At 43.9% G+C, this 26266-nt stretch overlaps 2 protein-coding genes, 1 long non-coding RNA gene and 1 other non-coding gene across 10 annotated transcripts in view; 1 reads left to right on the top strand and 3 right to left on the bottom strand.

Annotated features, from left to right (window-relative positions):
• RPF2 (ribosome production factor 2 homolog) overlaps positions 1-2944 on the bottom strand; it is a 43034-nt gene extending 40090 nt beyond the window's left edge. Inside the window, exon 1 of one of the 2 annotated variants that reach the window (XM_055261504.2) lies at positions 2830-2944. In XM_055261504.2, coding sequence (XP_055117479.1) covers positions 2830-2852 — 23 coding nt within the window. In that variant the 5' untranslated portion in view covers positions 2853-2944. Of the gene's footprint in view, positions 1-1894; positions 1914-2829 lie in introns of those variants that run through there. The other variant, XM_055261523.2, reaches the window with a different exon arrangement.
• Positions 2945-2965: 21 nt separating this feature from the next.
• LOC129472182 (uncharacterized) lies at positions 2966-23942 on the top strand. Of its 6 annotated transcripts, XR_010118794.1 has the most exons (4): positions 14486-15532; positions 18303-18422; positions 18952-19116; positions 23739-23942. It is a non-coding gene; the product is annotated as an uncharacterized lncRNA (long non-coding RNA). The 6 variants fall into 6 exon arrangements; XR_010118798.1 differs by lacking the exons at positions 18303-18422; positions 18952-19116 and adding an exon at positions 2966-3067 and having other exon boundaries at positions 15312-15532; XR_008653847.2 differs by lacking the exons at positions 18303-18422; positions 18952-19116 and adding an exon at positions 2972-3074 and having other exon boundaries at positions 15312-15532.
• GTF3C6 (general transcription factor IIIC subunit 6) lies at positions 16427-25929 on the bottom strand. The gene is made up of 6 exons (XM_055261550.2): positions 25520-25929; positions 25094-25174; positions 23846-23909; positions 23707-23751; positions 21798-21911; positions 16427-16789 (listed from the first exon to the last, which is right to left on the bottom strand). The coding sequence occupies exons 1-6, from the start codon at positions 25571-25573 to the stop codon at positions 16509-16511; spliced, it is 639 nt and encodes a 212-aa protein (XP_055117525.1). The 5' UTR covers positions 25574-25929; the 3' UTR covers positions 16427-16508.
• Positions 20731-20834, bottom strand: LOC129478186 (small nucleolar RNA U13). The gene has a single exon (XR_008656340.1). It is a non-coding gene; the product is annotated as a small nucleolar RNA U13 (small nucleolar RNA).
• Positions 25930-26266: the final 337 nt, after the last annotated feature.

The following is a 26266-nucleotide window of genomic DNA, read 5'->3' as shown; positions in this document are numbered from 1 at the left end:
GACTTAACTAACATGAAAATTCTTTAAAACATATTTGTCACTTAGGATTCCACCCTTAAAAAAAATCTCACTTTCTGTTTTTTTTTGTTTGTTTGTTTTGTTTTTTGAGATGATGTCTCACTCTGTCACCCAGGCTGGAGAGTGATGGCACAATCTTGGCTCACTGCAACCTCCACTTCCTGGGTTCAAGCAATTCTCCTGCCTCAGCCTCCCGAGTAGCTAGGATTACAGGCACACACCACCACGCCCAGGTAATTTTTGTATTTTTAGCAGAGGCAGGGTTTCGCCATGTTGGTCAGGCTATTCTTGAACTACTGACCTCAGGTGATCCGCTCGCCTCGGCCTCCCAAAGTGCTGGGGTTACAGGTGCGAGCCACAAGGCCCGGCCAAAATCTCACTTTTTTGGGAGATATTAGTAAAAGATATTTCCTTATTATTGTTAAATAAGTGTTTTGATAGCTTTTAAAAAAAAAGCTTTCATTTTTATATTCCCACCATTCTTTTATTACTGCTCTTTCAAATCTTTTTTTTAAGTAAAAAATAAAAGGCTCAAGTAAATACTGTCACTGTTTTTTTCTTACTCTTACTTTTTCTTACTCTTCTTTTTTCTTCAAACTTTTTTCTTCCAACTTTAAGTAGTCAAACTGTATCCTGTACCCTAATACAAAGAACTGAGCATCAACTGCTGATCAACCTGTGGACATTTACTAAACATAAGACTAATGACTGCTTATCTTCCTTTAGGTTTAAGACCACAATGCCTGCCAGGAAGTATACACTGTTGCACTCCAACATCATTGCTGAGAATGCCAACATTATTGCCAACAATGGGGAATAATAAGGCTGATGTTTACATGGAGTCACTCTGTTAAGGCTTAATCTTCACCACAATCCTGAGAGTTACAGTTCTTTTTTATTTATTTATTTATTTTTTTTTTTGAGACAGAGTCTTGCTCTGTCGCCCAGGCTGGAGTGCAGTGGAGCAATCTAGGCTCACTGCAAGCTCCGCCTCCCGGGTTCACGCCATTCTCCTGCCTCAGCCTCCTGAGTAGCTGGGACTACAGGCGCCCTCCACCACCCCTGGCTAATTTTTTGTATTTTTAGTACAGACAGGGTTTCACCGTGTTAGCCAGGATGGTCTCGATCTCCTGACCTCGTGATCCACCCGCCTCAGCCTCCCAAAGTGCTGGGATTACAGGCGTGAGCCTCCACGTGCGAGTTACAATTCTCTTCTTCACTTTACAGATGAGGCAATTGAACAGACAGGTAATGTGCCCAAGATCACACAGCAAGTAAACAAGCCAATTTTTAAAATGAGCTAGGGCTGGGCGGTGGCTCACAGCCTGTAATAAAAACACTCTAGGAGGCCAAGGTGGACGGATCACTGAGCCCAGAAGTTCGAGACCAGCCTGGGCAACATTGCAAAACCCTGTCTCTACAAAAAATACAAAAGTTAGCTGTGGTGGTGCGCGCCTATAGTCCCAGCTACTCGGCAGGCTGAGGTAGGACTGCTTGATCCCGGGGAGGTCGAGGCTGCAGTGAGCTGTGATCGGGCTACTGCACTCCAGCCTGGGGTGACAGAGTGATACCCTGACTCAAAAACAAAAATTTTTTTTAAAGCTAGATTTAAAAATTCGTCTAGACCAATTACCCTGTAAAATATGAAGGGAAAATAATTCATTATTCTGACTTTATGAAGTGACAGTAGGAGTGACATGTTTTTATACATTTCTGTTCAAAAGAGGGGCTTCACCTCTGCTTCCTCTACAATGAGCACCTTGCTTTTCAGACAGTTCTCTGCCATCTACTGAAAGAATTCATCCTCCCAAATAATTATGACCCTCCCTCGTCCAGTCCCATGGACACTTTGGTAAGAAAAAGAGACTATACATACACTTTAGTTTCCCATGTCGATTTTTAAAATACTGCTCCAGATATAATGTCACATATAAAGCTTCTAATCATTTACTGGTTGATAAAGATACAAATTATTCTATCTTTTGTATCTCATTAAACAGCAACAAATGCAAATAGCAATTAACATGTTTTATTAGCTGCTGCTCCCAATTAAGGTGTGAACTAGTCCCAATACCTAGTAAACTACTCTTTGTAGTCCAAACAGCTAGAGGCATAGCAGGTGTGCAAAATCTCTGAATGACTAAAACTGTCGTTTTGGATACATGTTAACCTAGGTAAATAGCAAGAAAACCACAGCAAGTAACAGCAGGGCTGTTTAGCACAATAAATATTCTTGAACAAATTTAAAACAGGTATCATTCAAGGATAACTCAGAGGAGTGTACAAAGTTGGAAGGAAAAGAAAAAACTAATGAACATTTCTACGTGCTGCAGCAAAGGCTCTACATACATTCTCGAAACTAACCCTCACAGCTCTATGAAGTATGACTATGGTGAATGCTATTTTACAGAGTAAACTGAGATTTAGAGATATTTAATGACCCAAAGTCACAAAGCTTTAAGTGGGCGCGCCAGACTGTCACTCAGATCTGTCGGATTCCGAGGGCTGTGTTCTTAACCCCACTCTATCATCTGTCTCATACTTCGGAAGTCAGACGTTTTTCAACTGGCTAGGATAAAAGCGGCCAACGCTTCAATCCCACATCCCATCCCACGGCTCTCACTTGAGAGCTTCCCCAGTGTCTCCTGGCAAGCAGCTCGCGCTGAGGAAGACCTGGGCTGGTGATCGATCGGCCCCCACCCACGCAAGAAGAGGGGTAACCAGGAAGAGTGAGAGGCCGAGACAGTACCACCCCCATCACGGGACCCTTTCACCCCAACCTTCCCCGGGACTGAGACCCAGCGCACTTACACAACTCGATCCAGAGTGTCCATCGCTACCGCTACCTGCAACTCTTAACCAGGGGGGATGCACGTGCACCCGGAGATTACGTGCGCCAGAACAGGCGGAACCGGAAGCTGCGCGTAACGCCACTTCCGGGGACGGCCTCGCAGAGGGCATCTAGAGGCGCTGGCGGCCATCTTGATTGGAATCGCGCCCTGTTCCCTTGGTTACGGATTTTTGCCCCGGCTCTTTCCCGGAATTACAGGTGCGAGGTAATACTTTTAAGTAACACTGGCCGGTCGTGGTGGCTCACGCCTGTAATCCCAGGATTTTGGGAGGCCGAGGCGGGCGGATTACCTGATATCAGGAGTTCGAGACCAGCCTGGCCAACATGGCGAACCCTCGTCTCTACTGAAAATACAAAAATTAGCCGGGCGTGGTGGCGGGCGCCTCTAACCCCAGCTGCTCGGGAGGCTGAGGCAGGGAGAACTGCTTGAACCCGGGAGGCGGAGGTTGCAGTGAGCCGAGATCGCGCAACTGCACTCCAGCCTGGGCGACAGAGCGAGACTCCGTCCCAAAAATAAAATAAAATAAAAATAAAATAAAATAACATAGACCCTCGCAGTTTGATGTACACGCTAGTGTGTATACCTGGAGTCAGGTATTCAGAAACCAGATTTTATTCTTCAAGGAATCCCAGGATGCTGGAAAGGTTGATTGATTGCACGGTAGGTACTCACATAAGCACTAAAAACATTAATGTGAAAGGGGCACTGTTGACAACTGTGCGATCAGTGTGACAGAGTTTATGACTACCACAGTTGCCTAGTATATAAAAGATGCGCAGAAAATGTACTTCTGATCATGATTTTTCCCCAGTTTTTAAGTTACCATATAATTCAGATACCATAAAATTTACCCCTTTACAGTGTACAATTCAGTGATTTTTGGTGTATTCACAAAGATGTGCAAACATCACCACTAATTCCAGAATATTTAATCACCTCAAAAAGAACCCGCTCTACACACACACCCAGTAGCAGTCCACTCGCCACTTCCCCCTCCTGCCAGCCCTTGGCAGCCAATAATCTACTTTATGTTCAATGGATTTGCCTATTCTGAACATATATAAATGGATTCGTGCAACGTATGGCTTTTTGTGTTTGACTTCTTTCACTATCTGTTTCTGAGGTTCATACGTGTAGCGTGGATCAGTACTTCCATTTTATTAGGACTGAATAATATTCCTTTGTATGGATATACCACATTTTGTTTATCCATTTATCAGCCTAGGTACTTTTTTTTTTTTTTAGACATAGTCTTGCTCTGTCACCTGGGCTGAAGTGCAGTAGTGCGATCTCGGCTTACTGCGCCGTCCGCCTCAGCCTCCCAAGTAGCTGGGATTACATGCACGCACCACCACACCTTGCTAATTTTTGTATTTTTTAGTAGAGACAGGGTTTCACCATGTTGGCCAGGCTGGTCTTGAACTTCTGAGCTCAAGTAATCCACCCGCTTCGGCCTCTCAGAAGTGCTAGGAATACAGGCGTGAGCTACTGTACCCAGCCAGCTTATGTACATTTGAGTGGTTCCCATTTTTTGGCTATTATGGATTATGCTGCTTTGTGTTTTTTTGTTTTGTTTTGTTTTGCTTTGCTTTGTTTTGTTTCTGAGACAGAGTCTTGCTCTGTCACACAGGCTGGAGTGCAGTGGTGCAATCTCAGCTTACTGCAACCTCCGTCTCCTGGGTTCAAGCGATTCTAGTGCCTCAGCCTCTCGAGTAGCTGGAACCACAAGCGTGTGCCACCATGCCCTGCTGCTTTGAATATTAGTGTACAAATTTTTGTGTGGACATATATTTTCAATTCTCTAGGAGAAAAATTGCTGGGTCATATGCTAACTCTTAAGTGTAACATTTTGAGGCACTGGTAAACTGTTTTCCAAAGCACCTGCACCACTTAAATTCCCATGAGCAATGTAAGAGAGTTTGGTATTAGTTTCCTATTTCTGTTGTAACAAATTATCACACATTTATTATTTTATACTTCAGGAAGTCAGAAGTCTGAAATCAGTTTTGCAGGTCTAAAATGAAGGCCGGGGGTGGTGGGCTCACACCTGTACCCAGCACTTTGGGAGGCCGAGGTGGGTGGATCACGAGGTCAGGAGATCAAGACCATCCTGGCTAACACGGTGAAACCCCATTTTACTAAAAATACAAAAAATTAACCAGGCATGTTGGCACACGTCTAGTCCCAGCTACTTGGGAAGCTGGGGCAGGAGAATCACTGGAACCTGGGAGGTGGAGGTTGCGGTAAGCCGAGATCACACCACTGCACTCCAGCCTGGGCAACAGAGTAAGACTCCGTCTCATAAATAAATAAATAAAATGAAGAAGTCAGTAGGACTACATTCCACCTGGAGGCTTCAGGGGAGAATCGGTTTCTTGGCTTTTTCCAGCTTCTATAGACTGTCTGCATACTTTGGCATTTCTCCATCTTCAAAGATCATCAGTTGAACTTCTCCTTCCATTGTCATATCTTTTTCTCTGATGCTCTGACACTGCTAACTCCCTCTTAATAGAACCCTTGTGATTACATGGGCATCACCTGGATAATCCATGATACTCTCAAGATCCTTAATCATATAGCAAATTCCTTCTGGGCATATAAAGTAACATATTCACAGATACCTGGGGGTTCTCAACATCTTTGGGCTGGGAGTTGAAGGAAGCATTGTTCTATCTACCAAAGGTTCCAATTTCTCCACTCCTCACCAAAACTTAGCATTGTCCATCTGTTTTATTAGGCCATCCTAATGGATATGAGTGATTTTCATTTCATATCTCATTGTGATTTTCATTTCCCCGATGGCAAATGATGGTGAGCATATTTTCATGTGCTGATTGATTGCCCATTTTTATATCTTCTTTGGGAAAATGCCTATCCAAATCCTTTGCCCAGTTTTTAAATTGGATTGTCCTTTTATTGTTGAGTTCTAATATTTTCTCATGTATTCTAGATATAAGTCCCTTACCTGATATATAATTTGCAAATATTTTATCCCATTTAGTTGGCGTTATCTTGTTAATGTTCTTTTCAGCACAGATCTTTTGAACTTTGTTGAAGCCCAGTTTACCTATTTTTTTCCTTTTGTTGCCTGTGCTTTTGGTATCATATCTAAGAAGCCATTCCCTATTCCACCATCACAAAGATTTACCCTATGTCTTCTTTCAAACATTTTTAATTGTAGCTCTTATATTTAAGCCTTTGGTCCATTTTTATTTTGATACATGGTGTGAGATAGGTTTATTCTTTTGTATATGGATATCCAGTTGTCCCAGCATCATTTGTTGAAAAGATTATTCTTTCTCCATTGAATTGTCTTAGCATCCTTTTGCGATATCAATCGACCATAATTGTAAGGATTTATTCCTGGACCCACAATTCTATTTAATTGATCTGTCTGGTTTTCATTATGCTAGTTCCACACCTTTGATTACCATATAGCATTGTAGTAAGTTTTGAAACTAAGAAATGTGACTTTTATGATTTTGCTCTTTTGCAAGATTGAATTTCCATATGAATTTTAGGGTCAATTTCTCAATTTCTGCAACAAAGGCAGCTTGGATTTTTATTTATTTTATTTTATTTATTTTATTTTATTTATTTTTTGAGATAGGTTCTCCCTTTGTTGCCCAGACTGGAGTGCGGTGGTGTGAACACAGCTCACTGCAGCCTTGACCTGGGCTCAAGCAGTCTTCTCACCTCAGCCTCCCGAGTAGCTGAGATCACAGGCATGCACCACCATGTCTCGCTAATTTTTAAATTTTTTTATAGGGATGGGGTCTCATGTTGCCCAGGCTAATCCCAAACTGCTAGGCTCAAGCAATCCCCTTGCCTCAGCCTCCCAAAGTGTTCAGATTATAGAAGTGAGCTACAGCACCCAGCCTGACTTCTTTTCCTAGTTTGTTGAATGCTTTTTATCATGCAAGTGTGTTGGATTTTGTGTGTGCTTTTTCTGCATCTATTCAGATGATCATGTGGTTTTGTCCTTTATTCTATTAACATTTTGTATTACACTGATTTTCATATGTCCAACCAACCTTATATTCCTGGAATCAATCCTATTTGGTCATGGTGTATGATCCTTTTTATATGTTACTGGGTTCAGTTTGTTGATATTTTGCTGAAGATTTTTGTGTCTATATTCATCATATTGGCCTGTAGTTTTCTAGTGGAATCTTTGTTTGGCTTTGGTATTGGATTAATACTGGCCTAATAGATTGAGATGGGATGTATTCCCTCCTCTTTAGTTTTTTGGAAAAGTTTGTGATGTCTGCTGTTAAGTGGCAGGAATGGTAGTGATGTTAGTGAGATTTTGCAGCAGTTATTAAGGATTTTTTTTTTTTTTTGAGATGGAGTCTCACTCTGTCACCCAGGCTGGAGTGCAGTGGTGCGATCTCAGCTCACTGCAACCTCCACCTCCCAGATTCAAGCAATTCTCCTGCCTTGGCCTCCCTAGTAGCTGAGACTATAGGCGCCCACCAAAACACCTGGCTAATTTTTGTATTTTTAGTAGAGACGGGGTTTCATCATATTGGCCAGGCTGGTCTTGAACTTCTGACCTTGTGATCCACCTGCCTCGGCCTCCCAAAGTGCTGGGATAACAGGTGTGAGCCACTGCACCTGGCTAAGAATTTTTTTTTCAGTAAAACTTTATTAACCCACTCATTATTATCAGAATACAAATAGAAGTACACTGCACAGTGAAGAATTTGCATAGCAAATGAATGACATGAACAAAATATTCAGAAGTGTCACACACTTAAATTGATTAATTCAAGTATTTATTTTCGTGAAAATAATTTGTGAATGGCATGGTCCCTATCATTCTCCCCTTAATAACTTTTCAGTAACATGTTGTACTGACATGTTCAGTAATTGTTGTAAGTTAATACAATTGTATTTCATTTATCTTTAAATTGTAGTTGTTTTGCTATATACATGTATTTTGAACTGGCCTCTCATGAAAAAGTTCCAAATTAGTATTTAACAGTACAAAGTTACTAATCACCATTTAAAAAAATGTACGATACAGCTGAGTAAAAGTATAGAAAATATTGTTATATTTTATAAATCTAAATATAGGTCAAGTTATTCTTGACAAATTCTTTGGAAGGAAGCTAATGCAAACAAATACTAGAGCAGCACCCCCTATAAGAAAGTACATGGTCCTTAGCACTTTGGGAGGCCGAGGCAGGCAGATCTCCTGACGTCAGGAGTCCAAGACCAGTCTGGTCAACATGGTGAAACCCAGCCTCCACCAAAAACACAAAAATCAGCCAGGCATGCTGGCAGGAGCCTGTAATCCCAGCCACCCAGGAGGCTGCGGCAGGACTGGCTAAGAATCTTTAAATAGGGAGATTATCTTGGATTTTCCAGATGAGCACCAATCTAATGACAATGGACTTAGGGAGGCAGAAGTTTAAGAGTCAGAGAAGGAAATGTGATAATGGAAGCAGAGGTCAGAGTGAGAGAGATAAGATGTAATGCAGCTGGCTTTGAATATGGAGGAAGGAGCTACAAACCAAGGAATTCAGGCAGCCTCTAGAACCTGGAAAAAGCAAGGAAAGAGATCTTGATTTTAGCCCCATAAGACTGGAACTTACAATTGTTTTTTGTCTTTTTTTTTTTTTTTTTTTTTGAGATGGAGTCTTACTCTGTTGCCTAGGCCGGAGATCATGATCTCAGCTCACTGCAACCTCTGCCTCCCGGGTTCAAGCAATCCTCCTACCTTAGCCTCCCGAGTAGCTAGGATTACAGGCGTGGACCATCATGCCCAGCGAATTTTTTTTGTATTTTCAGTAGAGGCGGGGTTTCACCATGTTGGCCAGGCCTGTCTCAAACTCCTGACCTCAAGTGATCCGCCTGCCTTGGCCTCCCAAAGTGCTGGGATTACAGGCGTTAGCCACCACGCCCAGCCTTGAACTAAGAATTTGACCTCCAGAACTGTAAGATAATAAATTGATGTTGTTTTAAGCCACTAAGTTTGTGGTGATTTGTTACAGCAATAGTGGAAAATAATACAGTTGCCAAATGGGAGCATGAAATATGAGTACAAAATAAAATTTTCCAGACATGATAGTAAAAGAGATCTTATTTTGCATCTGAGAAAACTAGAACCTCTACTATTTTGACCTTCTTATTAATAATACACAAGTATGGCCGGGCTCCGTGGATCACACCTGTAATCCCAGCACTTTGGAAGGCTGAGGGAGGTGGATCTCCTAAGCTCAGGAGTTCAAAACCAGCCTGAGCAACATGGTGCAACCCCGTCTCCACCAAAAAATACAAAAAATTAGCTGGGCGTCATGGCATGCGCCTGTGGTCCCAGCTACTTGGGAGGCTGTGGTAGGAGGATCACTTGACCCTAGGAGGCAGAGGTTGCAGTGAGCAGAGATCGTGCCACTGCACTCCAACCTTGGTGACAGTGTGAGACTCTGTTTCAAAAAAAAAAAAAAGAAAAGATGCATGTGTATGGCTGCCTTGAACCCATATACCAACTATCAGTAACTACCAGCTACAAATTGACATTAACAAAGGTGTATATTTACTTTGTACTGTATTAATAAAGTAAAATGTGCTTGTAGACAATTTTATAAACAGCATTTTCTCATTCCACAGGGAAATAATGGTCAAAGTCATAAAATATAGCAAATTCATCTCCAAAATCAATACAAACATTTCTGGAAGATAATTCCATGTAAACCTTAGACATATTAGGAAAGTTGAATATTTTCACATAAGCTATTGGAACAAGAGGAAATAAGAACAGATTCTAAAAAATTAAAAACTGCTGCTATACGAATAGAAAAGTATATATCGTCAGTAGTTTCACTGAGCCGGCTGTCTATCCATAAATTTATGATAAGCTGTGCAGTACATGATGAATAAATGAGTGGAGTTGCAAACATTTTTTTTTTTTGAGGCAGAGTCTCGCTCTGTCACCCAGGTTGGAGTGCAGTGGCGTAATCTCGGCTCACTGCAACCTCCGCCTCCTGGGTTCAAGCGATTCTCTTGCCCCAGCCTCCCGAGTAGCTGGGACTACAGGCGCATACCACCACGCCCGGCTAATTTTTTTGTATTTTTAGTAGAGACAGGGTTTCACTGTGTTAGCCAGGATGGTCTCGATCTCCTGACCTCATGATCCGCCTGCCCTGACCTCCCAAAGTGCCGGGATTACAGGCGTGAGCCACCATGCCCAGCTGCAAACATTTTTTATAATGGGCTTAAGGAATAATTCTCCATGATGCACCTTAACAATACAATCTTTTTTTTTTTTTTTTTTTTTTGAGACAGGTTTTGCTCTATTGCCCAGGCTGGAACGTAGGGGCATGATCACAGCTCATTGCAGCCTTGACCTCCCTGGGCTCAGGTGATCCTCCTACCTCAGCCTCCTGAGTAGCTGCAACTACAGGTGTGCAACACTACGCCCAGCTAATTTTTATATTTTTTGTAGAGATGGGGTTTCGCCATGTTGTCCAGGCTGGTCTCGAACTCCTGGGCTCAAGCAATCTGCCTACCTTGACTTCGGCCTCCCAAAGTGCTGGGATTACAGGTGTGAGCCACCATGCCCAGGCAACGATATGATCCTTTTAAATTGAAAAGTATTATTTGTCAACAAAAGCAATCCACTGCATTCATTGTCAAAAGTAATACTTAGTGGGAGGCTGAGGCAGGCAGATGGCTTGAGCCCGGGAGCTCAAGACCAGGCTGGGCAACTGGCCAAACCCCTTCTCTGTTTTTTAAAAATAATATTACTTAATTTTTTTAAAAAGTAGTACTTAGTGTGATAGCTATACAGGGACTCTGGTTCTAACATTAGCTTTTAAGTAATCCTAGTGAGTTACTAAGGCAATTAAATGGCAAAGAAATTCATAAATGAAATTCTAGTCTCACAAAATATTATATTGTTAAAAAATAAGACTTTATTTTACTAAATTTGAAACACTTATAAATAGGTAAGGAGCTTAACATGTATAATGTTTTCATCAGAATTTAAGATTTTTATTTTCCTTTTCAATTTAAGGTAGAACTACACTATAGTGTAGATCAGTTTCTTTTGCAAGATTACAAATCTCAAGAATATTCCACTTCTTTATACTTTTAATAGAGATGAGGTCTTGCTATCTTGCCCAGGCTGGTCTTGAACTCCTAGTTTAGGCAGTCCTCCTGCTTTGGCCTCCCAAAGTCTGGGATTACAGGCATAAGCCACCACGCCTGGCCTACTTTTTAATATTTTTCATGTTTTCTAAAATACATATGTATCAGGTTGGGTGCGGTGGCTTACTTACGCCTGTAATCCCAGCACTTTGGGAGGCCAAGGCGGGTGGATCACTTGAGGTCAGGAGTTTGAGAGCAGCCTGGCCAACATGGTGAAACCCCGTCTCTACTAAAAATACAAAAAATTAGCCAGGCATGATTGTGCACGCCTGTAATTCCAGCTACACGGGAGGCTGAGGCAGGAGAATTGCTTGAATCCCGGAGGCAGAGGTTGCACTGAGACAAGATTGCGCCATTGCACTTCAGCTTGGGCGACAGAGCGAAGACTCCGTCTCAAAAAATAAAAATAAATAAATAAAATACATATGTATCAATTAGTATTATGTTTGGCTATTACAGAGTGACCTAACAAAGAGAGTAGCTTATTTCTCTCTTAGGTAGAAAGTGGCAAAGCCTCAATGCCTTCTCTACCTAAACAGCAGCAATAGCTACAGGTTTGGAATGACATTCACAATCACAGGACCCCAATAAGCCTTGTGGAACCCAATCTGGCACCCAGCTCACTTAGTATTCCAGGATACAGAACAAGGAACAGCACAGCAACACAGCAGCATGAGACTTATTTCTGCAGGAGTCTTTACTCCAGCCTCCCAAGTGTCAGCTGAGGGGTAAAGAAACAAGATCATTTTGGGTGGGTGCAGAAGCCACCTGGCTTAGAAGCTTTATGCTCCAGAAAAACCAATTCCTGTTGAAACAGTACATGAGTATTGCTTCCAGAAATATTTGCAATAAGGAACACCACACTTAAGGAATCCCAAAGCCCATGTTGTGAATGGGCATTTGTAGTACGTGTTTGTCTTCCTGGTCCAGATAGTTTACCAATAAGGTGTCTTTTTTTTTTGAGACACGGTCCTGCCCTGTAGTACAGTGGCATGGTGTGATCTCAGGTCACTGCAACCTCCACCTCCTAGGCTCAAGCAATCCTCTTGCCTCAGCCTCCTAAGTAACTGGGACTACAGGCGCGCACCACCATGCCCAGCTACTTTTTTGTGTGTTTTTTAGAGAGACAGGATTTTGCCATGCCACTCAGGCTGGTCTCGAACTCCTGGATTCAAGTGATCCACCCATCTTGGCCTCCCAAAGTGCTGGGATTACAAGTGTGAGCCACCGTGCCCAGCTAAGGGCTCATTTTTAATCATAAACAATATTGCCTAATATTACAGCTGACATTCCATTATTACCTTGCCTAGTAGGTTTCTGGAGAAACAGTGCTGAAAGCCAAATTCGAGGTCATTTCACCAGGGAGAAAGAAAGGATTTTATTAACCCTTTACTCATTGCAGTCCTGGGTAATCTCACAGTATCAGGACCCAGTCTTCTATATTGCTGCTCTGCCATTCATGGCTTCTATTTCCAAAGTTACTTTGAAGTCCAAGAATGCTGCTGGATGGAGCTCTAGCTACCAAATCCATGTTCCAGCAGGAACAGATGAGCCCTCCTGCTTCCTCTTAAGCCTTTAAGTTTAAGGAAACTTCCCAGAAGCACCACTCAGCACTTGTTTTTTTCTTGTTTGTTTTTTTTTTTCCATCAATCAGCACTTCTTATTCCATGTCAATGCCAGAACTTAGTCATATGACCACATATATATGCAAGGAAAGCTAGGCACATTGCTAACCTGAATACATTCTGGGATTCTGATACAAAGCAAAAAAGGGAGAATAGATAATTGGGTCAGGCATTTAGCATTCTCTCCTATACATACATATAGAGGGAACAATAAGCTGTTCATTAAAAGCTGAGACTAAAAAAAAGTCATATAAATTATTAGCTGGGCATGGTGGCATGTGCCTGTAATCCCAGCTACTTGGGAGGCTGAGGCATGAGAATCGCTTGAACCTCCGAGGTTGCAGTGAGCCAAGATCGTGCCACTGCACTCCAGCCTGGGCAACGAAAGTGACAGACTGTCTCAAAAGTAAAAAAATTAAAGTCATACAGACATTGGGAAGATTATGCTTATAATCATCTGCTTATGATTTGAAAATGGTTTTTATTAAGGTAAGTCATTTTCCAATTAAAGACAAAACTTTTTGAAGAAAAAATTATTTGGGCCAGGCATGATGGCTCACACCTGTAATTATAGTACTTTGTCAAGGCAGGAGGATCACTTGAGCTCACGAGTTTGAGACCAGCCTGGGCAACATGGCAAAACCCCATCTCTACAAAAAGTACAAAAATAAGCTGGGTGTGGTCACACACCCCTGTAGTCCCAGCTACTAGGGAGGCTGAGGTGGGAGGATGGCTTAAGCCCCACGAGGTGGAGGTTGCAGTGAGCCCAGATTGTGCCACTGCACTACAGCCTGGGTGATAGAGCCAGAACTTGATTTAAAAAAAAAAATTCTTCATCCTAGAACATTAGCTCTTTAATCTGTTAAAATAGCTATATCTCCATCAATTGTGAGATGTAATTAACATGAGGTATGTTTTAACTTACTGGTACTAGGTTAAACTATAGGAAATTGCTGTTTTTTTGTAGTTGGAAACAATCAAATATTGGCAATTTTACACAGCTCAACCTGTAACAAAGTATCAAAGAGTGAATAATTTACTTAAAAAATATAAACTAGCACAAATTTAGTTTACTGCCATAATAAAATGACTAATACAGCTGAATTCCAATAATCTTTCTCAAGTGGGAATTATTTTTCTCGATAAAATACTTTGTTGTAGACTAAAAATAGGCCCCAAAGATTTCCATGCTCTAATCCCTAGTATTAATGCCTGTGTATGTTAAATGCCTAGCAAAAGAGACTTTGCAGATGGAATTAATGTTTTTTGGTTTTTGGTTTTTTTTTGAGATGGAGTCTCACTCTGTCACCCAGGCTGGAGTGCAGTGGGGCAATCTCAGCTCACTGCAACCTCCGCCTCCCGGGTTCAAGCAACTCTCCTGCCTCAGCCTCCTGAGTAGCTGGGATTACAGGTGTGCACCACCACACCTGGCTGATTTTTGTATTTTTAGTAGAGACGGGGTTTCACCATGTTGGCCGGGCTGGTCTCAAACTCCTGACCTCTTGATCTGCCCGCCTTGGCCTCCCAAAGTGCTGGGATTACAGGTGTGAGCCACTTCACCTGGCCAGAATTAATGTTACACACCTTTGGCTGGGTGCAGTGGTTCATGCCTGTAATCCCAGCACACTGAGAGGCTAAGACAGAAGGATCACTAGAGCCCAGGAGTACAAGACCAGCCTGGGCAACATAATGAGACCCCATCTCTTAAAAAATAGAAGTAAAAAAAAAAAACAGCCAAGCATGGTGGTACGTGCCTGTAGTCTCACCTACTCAGGAGGCTGAGGTGGGAGGACTGCTTGAGCCTGGGAGTTCAAGGCTGCAGTAAGCTGTGGTCACACCACTGCACTCCAGCCTGGGTGACAGAGCGAGACCCTGTCTCAAAAGAAAAAAAAAAGTTGGCCGGGCGCAGTGGCTCACGCTTGTAATCCCAGCGCTTTGGAAGGCCCAGGCGGGTGGATCACGAGATCAGGAGATCGAGACCATTCTGGCTAACACTGTGAAACCCTGTCTCTACTAAAAACATAAAAAATTAGCCGGGCGTGGTGGCGGGCGCCTGTAGTCCCAGCTACTCGGGAGGCTGAGGCAGGAGAATGGCATGAACCCGTGAGGCAGAGCTTGCAGTGAGTCAAGATCGAGCCACTGCACCTCAGCCTGGGCAACAGAGCGAGACTCTGTCTCAAAAAAAAAAAGTTATCTACTTAAAATAGGGAGATTATCAGGCCCGGCGCCGTGGCTTACGCCTGTAATCCCAGCACTTTGGGAGGCAGAAGTGGGTGGATCATGAGGTCAGGAGGTCGAGACCATCCTGGCTAACACGGTGAAACCCCGTCTCTACTAAAAATACAAAAAAATTAGACGGGCGTGGTGGCGGGCGTCTGTAGTCCCAGCTACTCGGGAGGCTGAGGCAGGAGAATGGCGTGAACTCGGGAGGCGGAGCTTGCAGTGAGCAGAGATCTCACCACTGCACTCCAGCCTGGGCAACAGCGTGAGACTCTGTCTCAAAAAAAAAAAAAAAAAAAGGGAGATTATCCAAGTGGGCCCAGAGTAATCAAATAGACATTTAACAGTGGAAATGGAAGACAGAAGGGTAGGTCAGAGAGAGGGATGATAGAAGTAACAGGAATGATTCAAAATGGGAGAGGGGCTTCACCCACTGTTGCAGGCTCTGAAGAAAAGGGGATCATGAGCCAAGGAATGAAGGCAGCCTTCAGAAGCTAGAAATGACCCTCAGCTAACAGACAACCAGGAAAGGAGACTTTGATCCTTTAACTGCAAAGAACTGAATTCTGCCAACAACTAAATAAACAAGGAAATGGATTTGCCCCCCACCCCAAAACCTCCATAAAGGAATGCATTCCTGCCAGCACCTTGAATTTAGCCCAGGTAAGACCTGTCACGCTTCTCACCTACAAAACTGTAAGACAGTACATTTGTGTTAAGTCACTGAGTTTGTAGTAATTTGTAACAGCCTCAAAGGAAAACTTATATACTTACCTTAATACAACCTTGAATTTAAAGGACTCTGAAGGGTCCCTAAAGTCATTTAAAAATATTTCATTTTGCTTTTTTTTTTTTTGAGACAGTCTTGCTCTGTCACCCAGGCTGGAGTGCAGTGGGGTGGCTCACTGCAAGCTCCGCCTGCTGGGTTCACGCCATTCTCCTGCCTCGGCCTCCCAAGTAGCTGGGACTACAGGCGCCGCCACCACGCCTGGCTAATTTTGTGTATTTTTAGTAGAGACGAGTTTTCACGTGTTAGCCAGGATAGTCTTGATCTCCTGACTTCATGATCCGCCCACCTCAGCCTCCCAAAGTGCTGGGATTACAGGTGTGAGCCACTGCGCCCGGCCTCATTTTGTTTATTTTTTTGAGACAGGGTCTCACTGTGTTACCCAGGCGAGAGTACAGAGGCGCAAACACAGCTCACTGCAGCCTCAACTTCCCAGTCCCAGGCCATCCTCCCAGGTCAGCTGCCCAGTAGCTGGTACCATAGGCACACGACACTATGTCCAGCTAATTCTAAAAAATTTTTTGTAGAGGCAGGGCCTCCCTATGTTACCCAGACTGGTCTCAAACTCCTAGGCTGCTCAAGTGATCCTCCCACCTCAGCTTCCCAAAGTGCTGAGATTACAGGTGTGAGCCACTGCACCCAGCCTAAACTGTATTTTAAAAATCCAACTCATGTCTGGTCCCAAATGATTCTGGTAAAATAAGTTGTGTTATGAGTGGATATGTGTGTATAGCCAATAAAATGCAATAAAATATTAAAAGACTGAAAGCTACACAGCAATTATTTTTATGTAACAACTCTAAAAAGTTCTTGACAAGTTATTATGAGAAACATTTCATCTAGGAGTGATTTCTAAGGCAGCATTTGAGTTTCCATAAAAACAGAACCTTCTGTCTCAGAAGGTATATCAATAAGAGGACCAGAATCTTCTATTTCCAAGTGCATTGGTTTCTCCTGTTCACAACTCAGGTTTGAACTGTCGTTCATTTGAATCTCTTCCTCTTCCAATTCCAAAGATTTATCTGGGGCTGATGCTACCACTTCTTCATCTTCATTTTCATGTAGAAAGTTACAAATCATGTTGGGTCGATAGGAGAAATCATTATCTTTTATTTGCAGCCATTCCACCCCACCTAATTTGGAGGGGATGAGGAATAAACAAAAAAAGAAACAAAAAATGAATTTTAGTATATTTTTCTTTAATTTAAATTTCTATCCTATGAATACATGTCAAACTGAAAGCCTAACAGAAACCAAGGAATATGGTGTCTAACTACTGATAAAATATAATTTGCATCTTCTCTGGAGACCTTGGAATGCCTATTAGGTAGGTACCATCAAAATCACTACAAGTTACCAACTTCGATTACTATTCCATGCCTTTTTCCAGAGTTCAGTTCTCAGCTCATTCTGAGAAATAATTTGAGCACTCTCTGCCATCTCATGCCTTCAAGGAAACTTAACGACTTCCCTACAATTTTTTTAAGACGAAGTCTCGCTCTGTCACCCAGGCTGGAGTGAAGTGGGTACGAGCTTGGCTCACTGCAACCTCCGCCTCCCCAGTTCAAGCGATTCTTGTGCCTCAGCCCCCTGAGTAGGTGGGATTACAGGTGTGCGTTACCATGCCCGGCTAACTTTTGTATTTCAATAGAGACGGAATTTCACCATGTTGGCCAGGGTGGGCTCAAACTCCTGACTTCAAGCCATCCACCTGCCTCGCCTCCCAAAGTGCTGGGATCACAGACATGACCCACTGTGCCTGGTTATTAGTCCTTTTTCTTCCAATTCAGCTTCAGCTATAGATGTTCGTATTTTTTTCCTGCAATAACATTGTTCTCTTAGCTAGGCTCAAAATCTTGAAACTATCCTTTATTTTGTTATTTAGCATAGTACTTAAAATAGAATGAATCTGATGTTCACTCATATTCATTCGTGTCTGTTTCAATGTAATTTACTTTAGAATGCAAGTTCCTAGAAGGTAAGGGTCACACTTCCTTTGTCCTGTTTTGCCTCCAGCACGTAGCCGTGTTTGGTAGCCAGACTGCAAGATGGTCCCCAATGATCTTCACCTTCCTGGTATTCATGCCCCTGTGTAGTTCTGTCCCACACTGAATAGGATATTGTGGAAATGACAAGACTGTGACTTTTTTTCTTTGAGACGGAGTCTCGCTTTGTCACCCAGGCTGGAGTGCAGCAGTGTGATCTCGGCTCACTGCAACCTCCGCCTCCTGGGTTCAAGCAATTCACCCACCTCAGCCTCCCGAGTAGCTGGGATTACAGGTGCGTGCCACCATACCTGGCTAATTTTTTGTATCTTTAGTAGAAATGGGGGTCTCACCATGTTGGCCAGTGGTCTTGAACTCTTGACCTCAAGTGATCCGCCTGCCTTGGCCTCCCAAAGTGCTGGGATTACAGGCGTGAGCCACCACGCCCAGCCAAGACTGTGACTTCTAAGGCTAGTTCATAAAAGACACTGTGGCTTCTACCTTGTTTTCATGGAATACTTTATCTGAGAGAAGCCAGCTGCCATATCAGGAGGACATTCAAACAGTCTTGTGAGGAGGACAACATGGCAAGGAACTGAGGCCTCCTGCTAACAACCAAAACAAATTTACAAGCCATATGAATAAGCCATTTTACTTCCAGCATTAGTGAAGCCTTCAGATGACTGCAGCCCAGATAACATTTTGACTGCAACCTTATCGGAGACCTGGAGCCAGAACCACCTTTCCTAAACTGCTCCCAAGTTCCTGATTCACGGAAACTGTAAGATACTGGTTTTTTGTTGTTGTTTTAAGCTGTTAAGTTTAGGGGTAATTTGTTATGCAGCAGTAGGTAACTAATGCAGACTGGAATTGTTGGTTGCTCATTTATTTGACTAAACAAAACACCCAAAGATTCCCAAAGATCTGTCAGATTATTAAAGACTAGGAAGAGGAAACTCACTCTGATAAGAATATCCCAGTGATAGCTAAGCTTATGATACAAGTCAGCCTTTCAAGTTTATTCTAGAACCTAGTATCTCTTTCTTCCTATAATTATTACAAGATGCCTAAAAAAGGGGATAGTTCAGGGATATACATAGTAAGAACAAGGGTTTATTATATAGTTGTATATAGGTGATACAATTAATTTTATAAGATCAATGTACCTTCAAATGTTTATTCCTTGTTAAGCTATAAATACTCATCATGAGAACCTTATTTACTAGAGTTTCAAATATGTTGTTGAGCAGTGAACTTTTAAACCATCAAATTATTATTTGTTCAACTCCACAAACATGAGTCTGCTTCAGGTGAAAGAAGCAACAGTCTAAAAGTCTCTAGTATATGGTGACCAGCAAGTGAAGAAGAATAAGTGGATGCAAATTAAGAACTCATCACTGTAATCCCAACACTTTGGGAGGCTGAGGCAGGAGGATAACTTGAGCCCAGGAGTTTGAGACCAGCTGGGTAACATAGTAAGACCCTGTCTCTATTTAAAAAAAAAAAAAAAAAAAAAAGGTTGGGTGCGGTGGTGCACACCTGTAATCCCAACACTTTGGGAGGCTGAGGTGGGCGGATCACCTGAGGTCGGGAGTTCGAGACCAGCCTGACCAACGTGGAGAAACCCCATCTCTCTACTAAAAATACAAAATTAGCTGGGTGTGGTGGTGCGTGCCTGTAATCCCAGCTACTCAGGAGGCTGAGGCAGGAGAATTACTTGAACCCAGGAGGCAGAGGTTGCAGTGAGCTGAGATCGCACTACTGTACTCCAGCCTGGGCAACAAGAGCGAAACTCGTGTCCAAAAAAAAAAAAAAAAAGAAAAGAAACCCCGTCTCTACTAAAAATTAGCCAGGCATGGTGGTGGGCACCTGTAATCCCAGCTACTCAGGAGGCTAAGGAATGAGAATCACTTGAACCTGGGAGGCAGAGGTTGCAGTGAGCTGAGATCATGCCACTGCACTCCAGCCTGGGGGACAGAGTAAGACTCTGTCTCCAGAAAAGAAAAAAAGAAAAACATCAAAAGAAAAAGAAAGGCTGGGCACAGTGGTCTCTTCAGGAGTTCTAGCCAAGCCTGGGCAACAGGGCGAGACTCCATCTCTACTAAAAATACAAAGGCCGGGTGCGGCAGCTCACGCCTGTAATCCCAGCACTTTGGGAGGCTGAGGCAGGCAGATCACGAAGTCAGTTCCAGACCAGCCTGACCAACATGGTGAAACCCTGTCTCTACTAAAAATACAAAAATTAGCTGGGCATGGTGGCATGCGCCTGTAGTCTCAGCTACTCAGGAGGGTGAGGCAGGAGAATCGCTTGAATCTGGGAGGTGGAGGTTGCAGTAAGCAGAGATCGCGCCACTGCACTCCAGCCTGGGCGACGGAGTGCAACTTCATCTCAAAAAAAAAAGAAAAAAAAACAAAAAAAGAAATAGCCAGGCATGGTGGAACACGCCTGTGGTCCCAACTACTGGGGAGGCTGAGGTAGGGGGATGGGGGGCAGAGGTCACAGTGAGCCGACATCGCACCACTGCATTCCAGCCTGGGTGACAGGGTGAGACCGTCTCAAATAAAATAATTAAGTAATAATAATAATAATGATAATAAAAACTAGACTGAGGACTAACAACTGTGGTCCTAGAGTCTCCCCGACATTTAAAGCCAGCTTTTGGCCAGGGGCGGTTTATCATGCCTGTAATCCCAGCACTTTGGGAGGCCGAGGTGGGTGGATCATCTGAGGTCAGGAGTTCAAGACCAGCCTGACCAACATGGCGAAGCCCTGTCTCTAATAAAAATACAAAAATTATCCAGGCCTAGTGGTGCATGCCTGTAATCCCAGCTACTCGGGAGGCTGAGGCAGGAGAATTGCTTGCACCCAGGAGGCAGAGGTTGCAGTGAGCCAAGATGGCTCCACTGTACTCCAGCCTGAGTGACAGAGCGAGACTGTCTCCAAAAAAAAAAAAAAGCCAGCTTTTTCCAGCTGTGAGCCTGTTGAAGGCTGCTGCAGCTGCCAAAAGTTTCCAGGGGATTTCACCTCGGGAATTCAGAACTATTGTGATCATATCCACTTCGCTCACAAGGAAGTTTTTTCCCCCACACATCAGACAGGTAATATGCTGATACCATAACAAGGTTTGAGGGAGGCACATCTTACACATGAATGTAAAAACATAATCATCATGCTTATGAACTACAAAAAGATACAAGGAAGTTTTTAATTAAAGAAGGGAGAGGGGGAAGGAGAAGAGACAGAGAAGCACTACTGAATTCCCTAGGGCTTAGATATCAAGTTTCTTCAAAAACTCCTCAGTCATTTCCAATGCCAAGCAGATAAAAGATTTCTATGTCCCCAGTGCCCTCAGCTATATGAGAGTTCAACTGAATTTTAACTCTACGCTTGGTAGTTTACATGGAGTACCCTCAATTTTAATATATTAAACATATTATGAGGCCAGGCACAGTGGCTCACACCTGTAATTGCAGCACTTTGTAGGCCAAGGTAGGTGGATCACTTGAGGTCAGGAGTTTGAGACCAGCCTGGCCAACATGGTAAAATCCGGTCTCTACTAAAAAAATTAGCCGGGCGTGGCTGGGCACCAGTGGCTTACGCCTATAATCCCAGCACTTTGGGAAGCCAAGGCTGGCAGATCATGAGGTCAAGAGATCGAGACCATCCTGGCCAACACTGTAAAACCCCGTCTATACTAAAAATACAAAAATTAGCTGGCCCTGGTGGTGCATGCCTGTAGTCCCAGCTACTCCGGAGGCTGAGGCAGCAGAATCGCTTGAACCTGGGAGGCGGAGGTTGCAGTCAGCCCAGATCGTGACACTGCACTCCGGCCCGGGCAACAGTGCGAGACTCCGTCTCGATAAAAAAAAAAGAAAAAAAAAAATTTAGCTGGGCGTGGTGGTGGGTGCCTGTAATCCCTGTTGCTCAGGAGCCTGGGGCAAGAGAATTGCTTGAGCCCAGGAGGCAGAGGTGGCAGTGAGCCGAGATTGTGCCAATGCACTCCAGCCTGGGTGACAGAGCAAGACTCTGTCTGAAAAAACAAAAAAAAATCATGTATAGTTATTACTAAAAAGTACAAGGACTGTCCTGGCATCAATGTATCATTGTCAAAGCCAGTACTGGATCACCTATTTTCAGAGAATAAAGGGAACTAACCTATGTTTTCTTCTCCTTCCTTCTTCTCTGTCAGAAGAGTTCTTGTCATGCTGAGCTTCTTCATTGTATGGCATTTATATTTTAGCACTGTTCTATTATTGCCTTCTGTATCAGCTAGAACAGAAATGAACAACATTATTATACTTCTTATGCTATCAAATAAAACAAAGATGAAGCCTTAATAATTCCAGTGTAGGGAGTAAGATTCAACTACTTCCTGTCAAGATAGTGTAGTAAATTCAAAGTATAACTCATCCCTCCTGCTCCAAGCATAGAAAAATGATAGATAAAATACATTAACAGGCCGGGCACGGTGGCTCACGCCTGTAATCCCTGCACTTGGGAGGTCGAGGCGAGTGGTTCACCTGAGGTCGGGCGTTCAAGACCAGCCTGGACAACATGATGAAATCCTATCTCTACTAAAAATACAAAAAATTAGCTGGGCATGGTGGCACACGCCTGTAATCCCAGCTACTCAGAAGGCTGAGACAGGAGAAATGCTTGAACCCGGGAGGTGGAGGTTGCAGTGAGCAGAGATTATGCCACTGCACTCCAGCCTGGGCAACAAAAGCAAAAATCTGTCTCAAGAAAAAAAAAAAAAATACATTAACAGTTGAAAGCACAACTGGATTCAAAATAACAAAGATCTTCAAGGGACAGAAACACAGAGTTATGAGTGAGATTAAACCCATAGGTCTAACAGGCTTCATCCTTGAAATGGAAATTGGGGCCAGGAATTTTACCCTACAGTGTATTGGGATCTAAAATTCTACCAATCAAATTAAGGACCAAAGTCAGACTTACTACCTGAAGCCAAAGTATGGAGTAGGGACATTCTCAATCATGAAAGCCTGAGAAAAAAAATTGCTGCCAACCTGCTGCCTGGAGTTGAAACTTTCAGAAAACTGTATGCCTAGGCAGGAGGGAGGATGAGGCCCTTAAGCCAAGGAAATGAAGCACAGACACTTCCATACATTGCTACTGTGAGTGTAAATTGATACCATACTTAAGAAAGTAGGCTGCTCTGCCTATGAAGTAGCCCTTCTTTTATTCCTTGGCCAGGAGTGGTGGCTCACACCTGTAATCCCAGCACTTTGAGAGGCCGAGGCAGGCAGATCACTTGAGGTCAGGAGTTTGAGATCAGCCTGGCCAACATGGTGAAACCCCGTCTCTACCAAAAATACAAAAGTTACCTGGGCATGGTGGCAGGCGCCTGTAATCCCAGCTACTCAGGAGGCTGAGGCAGGAGAATTGCTTGAACCTGGGAGGCGGAGGTTGCAGTGAGCCGAGATCGCACCACTGCACTCCAGCCTGGTGACAGAGTGAGACTCCGTCTCAAAAAAAAAAAAAAAAAAGAATTCAGGAGAGTGATCATCTCTGAAGACAGAGGGAAAGAAGTAAGTTTGGAAAGGGGGATAGAAGGACTTCAAATGTATCTGGAATGGCTGTTTTTGTTTGTTTTTGAGACACAGTCTATCTAGCTCTGTTGCCCAGGCTAGAGTGCACTGGTGCGATCTCGGCTCACTGCAACCTCCAACTCCCGGGTTCAAGCAATTCTTGTGCCTCAGTCTCCCGAGTAGCTGGGAGGCACATGCCACCATACCCAGCTAATTTTTGTATTTTTAGTAGAAATGAGGTTTTGCCATGTTGGCCAGGCTGGTCTCGAACTCCTGGCCTCAAGTGATCTGCCTACCTTGGCCTCCCAAAGTGCTGGGATTACAGGACTGAGCCACCTGGCCCAGCCTGGCATGTTTTTTTTTTTTTTTTAACTATAATCTGAATCACGTTTGGGAAAATGGTAGGACATGATACAGCTAGACAATGGATACATGAGCTATTTAATATTTATTATGCTTAATTATGATTGAAATAGTTCATATTAAAAAGGGCTGGACTAGCAATCACTTACCATGTTCAACATTTTCTTCAAATATAACACAGGTCCCAAGAGTGTCTGCAGAAAAATACCAAGGCAAATTGTTGAGAAGAGCTACCATCTCTGAAAAGCCCATATCAGAAAGAGTTCCATCTATCTGACATCCTCCTACCTTCATACTCCCCAGCAAAGACACAGCTGTCCACTTGCAGAATGGGCCTCTCAGTGTCAATGCCCTACAACAGAATAAAGGATCATAAAAAAAAAAATCATTAGAAAAAGGCTTCAACATTGTAACCTTGCTACCAAGGAAACTAATCTCCAAAACTGGGGAACCTCTAGAGCATCTTGTCCTACCAAGTACAGGATAAACTACAACTGCTCTGATCACAGCAGTTACAACCTGAAGACTACTTAATTCATACTCAAATAACAAGGTTTATTTCAATCAACATCCTCTTCAAGAGTAAGCTAAAAACAGAGGAAGTTTTGTCAACAGTAGTGCAAAGAGTCTATCTAATCTATCTGTCATCTATCTATTTATTTTTTGAGACAGTGTCTAGCTCTGTCACCAGGCTGGAATGCAGTGGCATGATCATGGCTCACTGCAGCCTTGACCATGAGGGTTCAGGCAATCCTCCCACCTCAGCCTCCTGAGCAGCAGCATGCCACCATCCCCAGCTAATTTATTATTTTTTTTTATTTTTTATTTATTGAGATGGAGTTTTGCCCTTTGTTGCCCAGGCTGGAGTACAGTGGCGAGATCTCAGCTCACTGCAACCTCCGCCTCCAGGGATCATGCGATTCTCCTGTCTCAGCCTCCGGAGTAGCTGGGGTTACAGGCGCCCACCATCATGCCTGGCTAATTTTTGTATTTTAGTAGAGACGGGGTTTCACCATGTTGGCCAGGCTGGTTTCGAACTCCTGACCTCGTGATCTACCCGCCTCGGCCTCCCAGTATTGGGATTACAGGCGTGAGCCACCACGCCCGGCCATTTTTTTTTTTTATTATTATTGTAGAAAGGGGGTCTCGTTATGTTACCCAGGATGGTCTCCAATTCCTGGGCTCAAGTGATCCTCCCAACTCTGCCTCCCAAAGTGCTGAGATTACAGGAATGTATGTACTGTTCCATATCACAATGTTACTTTCTCCAAATCTGTAACTTTCTCTTCAGCCACACAAACAGGCAAGCAAAGTTAGCCATTTTCTCCTATCTGCTCCCATAGTCCCCCCTGTACTTCCACATTATACTTAATTATATATTAATTAATTATACTTAGTATACTTCTTATCCTTAGAGTTCACTACTTTGTAAGGTGAAATAAATATATCAATACTTGCGGATAAGTATTTCACCATTCATTCTTGTTTTACATTTAAGAAACTCTAGAACAATCCCCCCAAGTCTAGAAAACTCACCAAAACCTTGCATTTATTTTCACATTTTGAGAGGAAGTCTGAATCAATAATTCCTGATAATTCCACCAGAACCAACTGCTCCTGGTGAAAGAAAGAGGGGTTAACATGCTAGCACGCGAGCGGGCAAGAGGAAGCAATTAGCAAAAGAAGCCAAATTTCCCACATTTGTGAAAACCGGACCCTGTTTTCAGCAAGAGGAAACTACGCTACCTAAAGTAACTTCCCAGCACTTCCCATCCTAAGTACGGGGTGACGATTAGGGCTAAGGTCCCAAACTGCCCGGCTCCTCGCGCCCAGAAGCAAGAAGCCGGTGAGGAGCGGCGGGGCCTCCCTCCCGCCTGCAGCTCCCCGACTCCCTTCCCCACACACAGCCAGCACAGGCATCACCGCCACTGCGGTGCAGGCTTTCGGCGTAGCGCTTACTACCTCCTCTTCCTCCTCTTCTCCGTCCTCCGGACCCCGCTCGTCCGCCGCCGCCATGGTCCCGCGGCGCCTCGCCTCCTAGTCACTGGCCACGCCCGCCCGGAGCCACCATTTTGAGCACGGGCAGCAGCTCCGACGCGCAGCAGCTTATTGGGTTCCTGCCGCTCCGTTCCTCGCCGCGCAAATCGCTTCTGCCAGAACTCGAGATGTCGGCTTCCGGCGGGCGGGTGGCTACGGGCACCGAGAGCGCCGGCACCCACGTGGAGACTCGCCACGGGCCCCCTCCTTGCTGGGTGCCTGAGAGCAGGGGCGGGGGGTGGGCTGCTGTAGGCAGCGGAGCCCGCTCGGTCACGCAAGAGAGGCCCTGCGACCTAGGGAGTCGCCGGGCTCCCGGCCCCGCTGGCGGGGAGGACTGGCAAGGCAGAGGAGATAAAGGTGAAAGCAAGGAAACCATGGTTTCAGGCGGATCATGGACAGAAAGGCCTTGTGTTTGACCCGAGCACATTTCTTGGAAAGAAATTCTTAATATTGTGTGAGCGCTCATTGTTAATTCAACGTACCCCAAGCCAAGTTAAAGGCACATTCAGTTTAACACTAATGAGCGCCTACACAGTAAAAAGCACTGCACCAGGAGCTATGAAAAATAGAAAGTGAGCTTAAGTTTCAGGCCTGCAGGAGCATAAGATCTGTGAGAGGTACATAAATGGATCCAAGCAAGTGCTGTAAGAGATACACATTGTTATAGGAACA

This window comes from Symphalangus syndactylus, chromosome 2, assembly GCF_028878055.3.
Source record: "Symphalangus syndactylus isolate Jambi chromosome 2, NHGRI_mSymSyn1-v2.1_pri, whole genome shotgun sequence".
Lineage (NCBI taxonomy): Eukaryota > Metazoa > Chordata > Mammalia > Primates > Hylobatidae > Symphalangus > Symphalangus syndactylus.
The sequence above is the reverse complement of the archived record's forward strand: the minus strand, read 5'-3'. Positions and strand labels throughout refer to the sequence as shown.

Excerpts from the sequence above, each read along its gene's own strand:
- GTF3C6 (XM_055261550.2), bottom strand. The coding sequence starts at position 25,573 with ATGGCGGCGGCGGACGAGCGGGGTCCGGAGGACGGAGAAGAGGAGGAA. Across the intron at positions 23,910-25,093 it reads AAAATAAATGCAAGGTTTTG|GGCATTGACACTGAGAGGCC; the intron begins GTGAGTTTTCTA and ends ATTCTGTTGTAG. Across the intron at positions 16,790-21,797 it reads GGAAGGAGAAGAAAACATAG|GTGGGGTGGAATGGCTGCAA; the intron begins GTTAGTTCCCTT and ends CCTCCAAATTAG.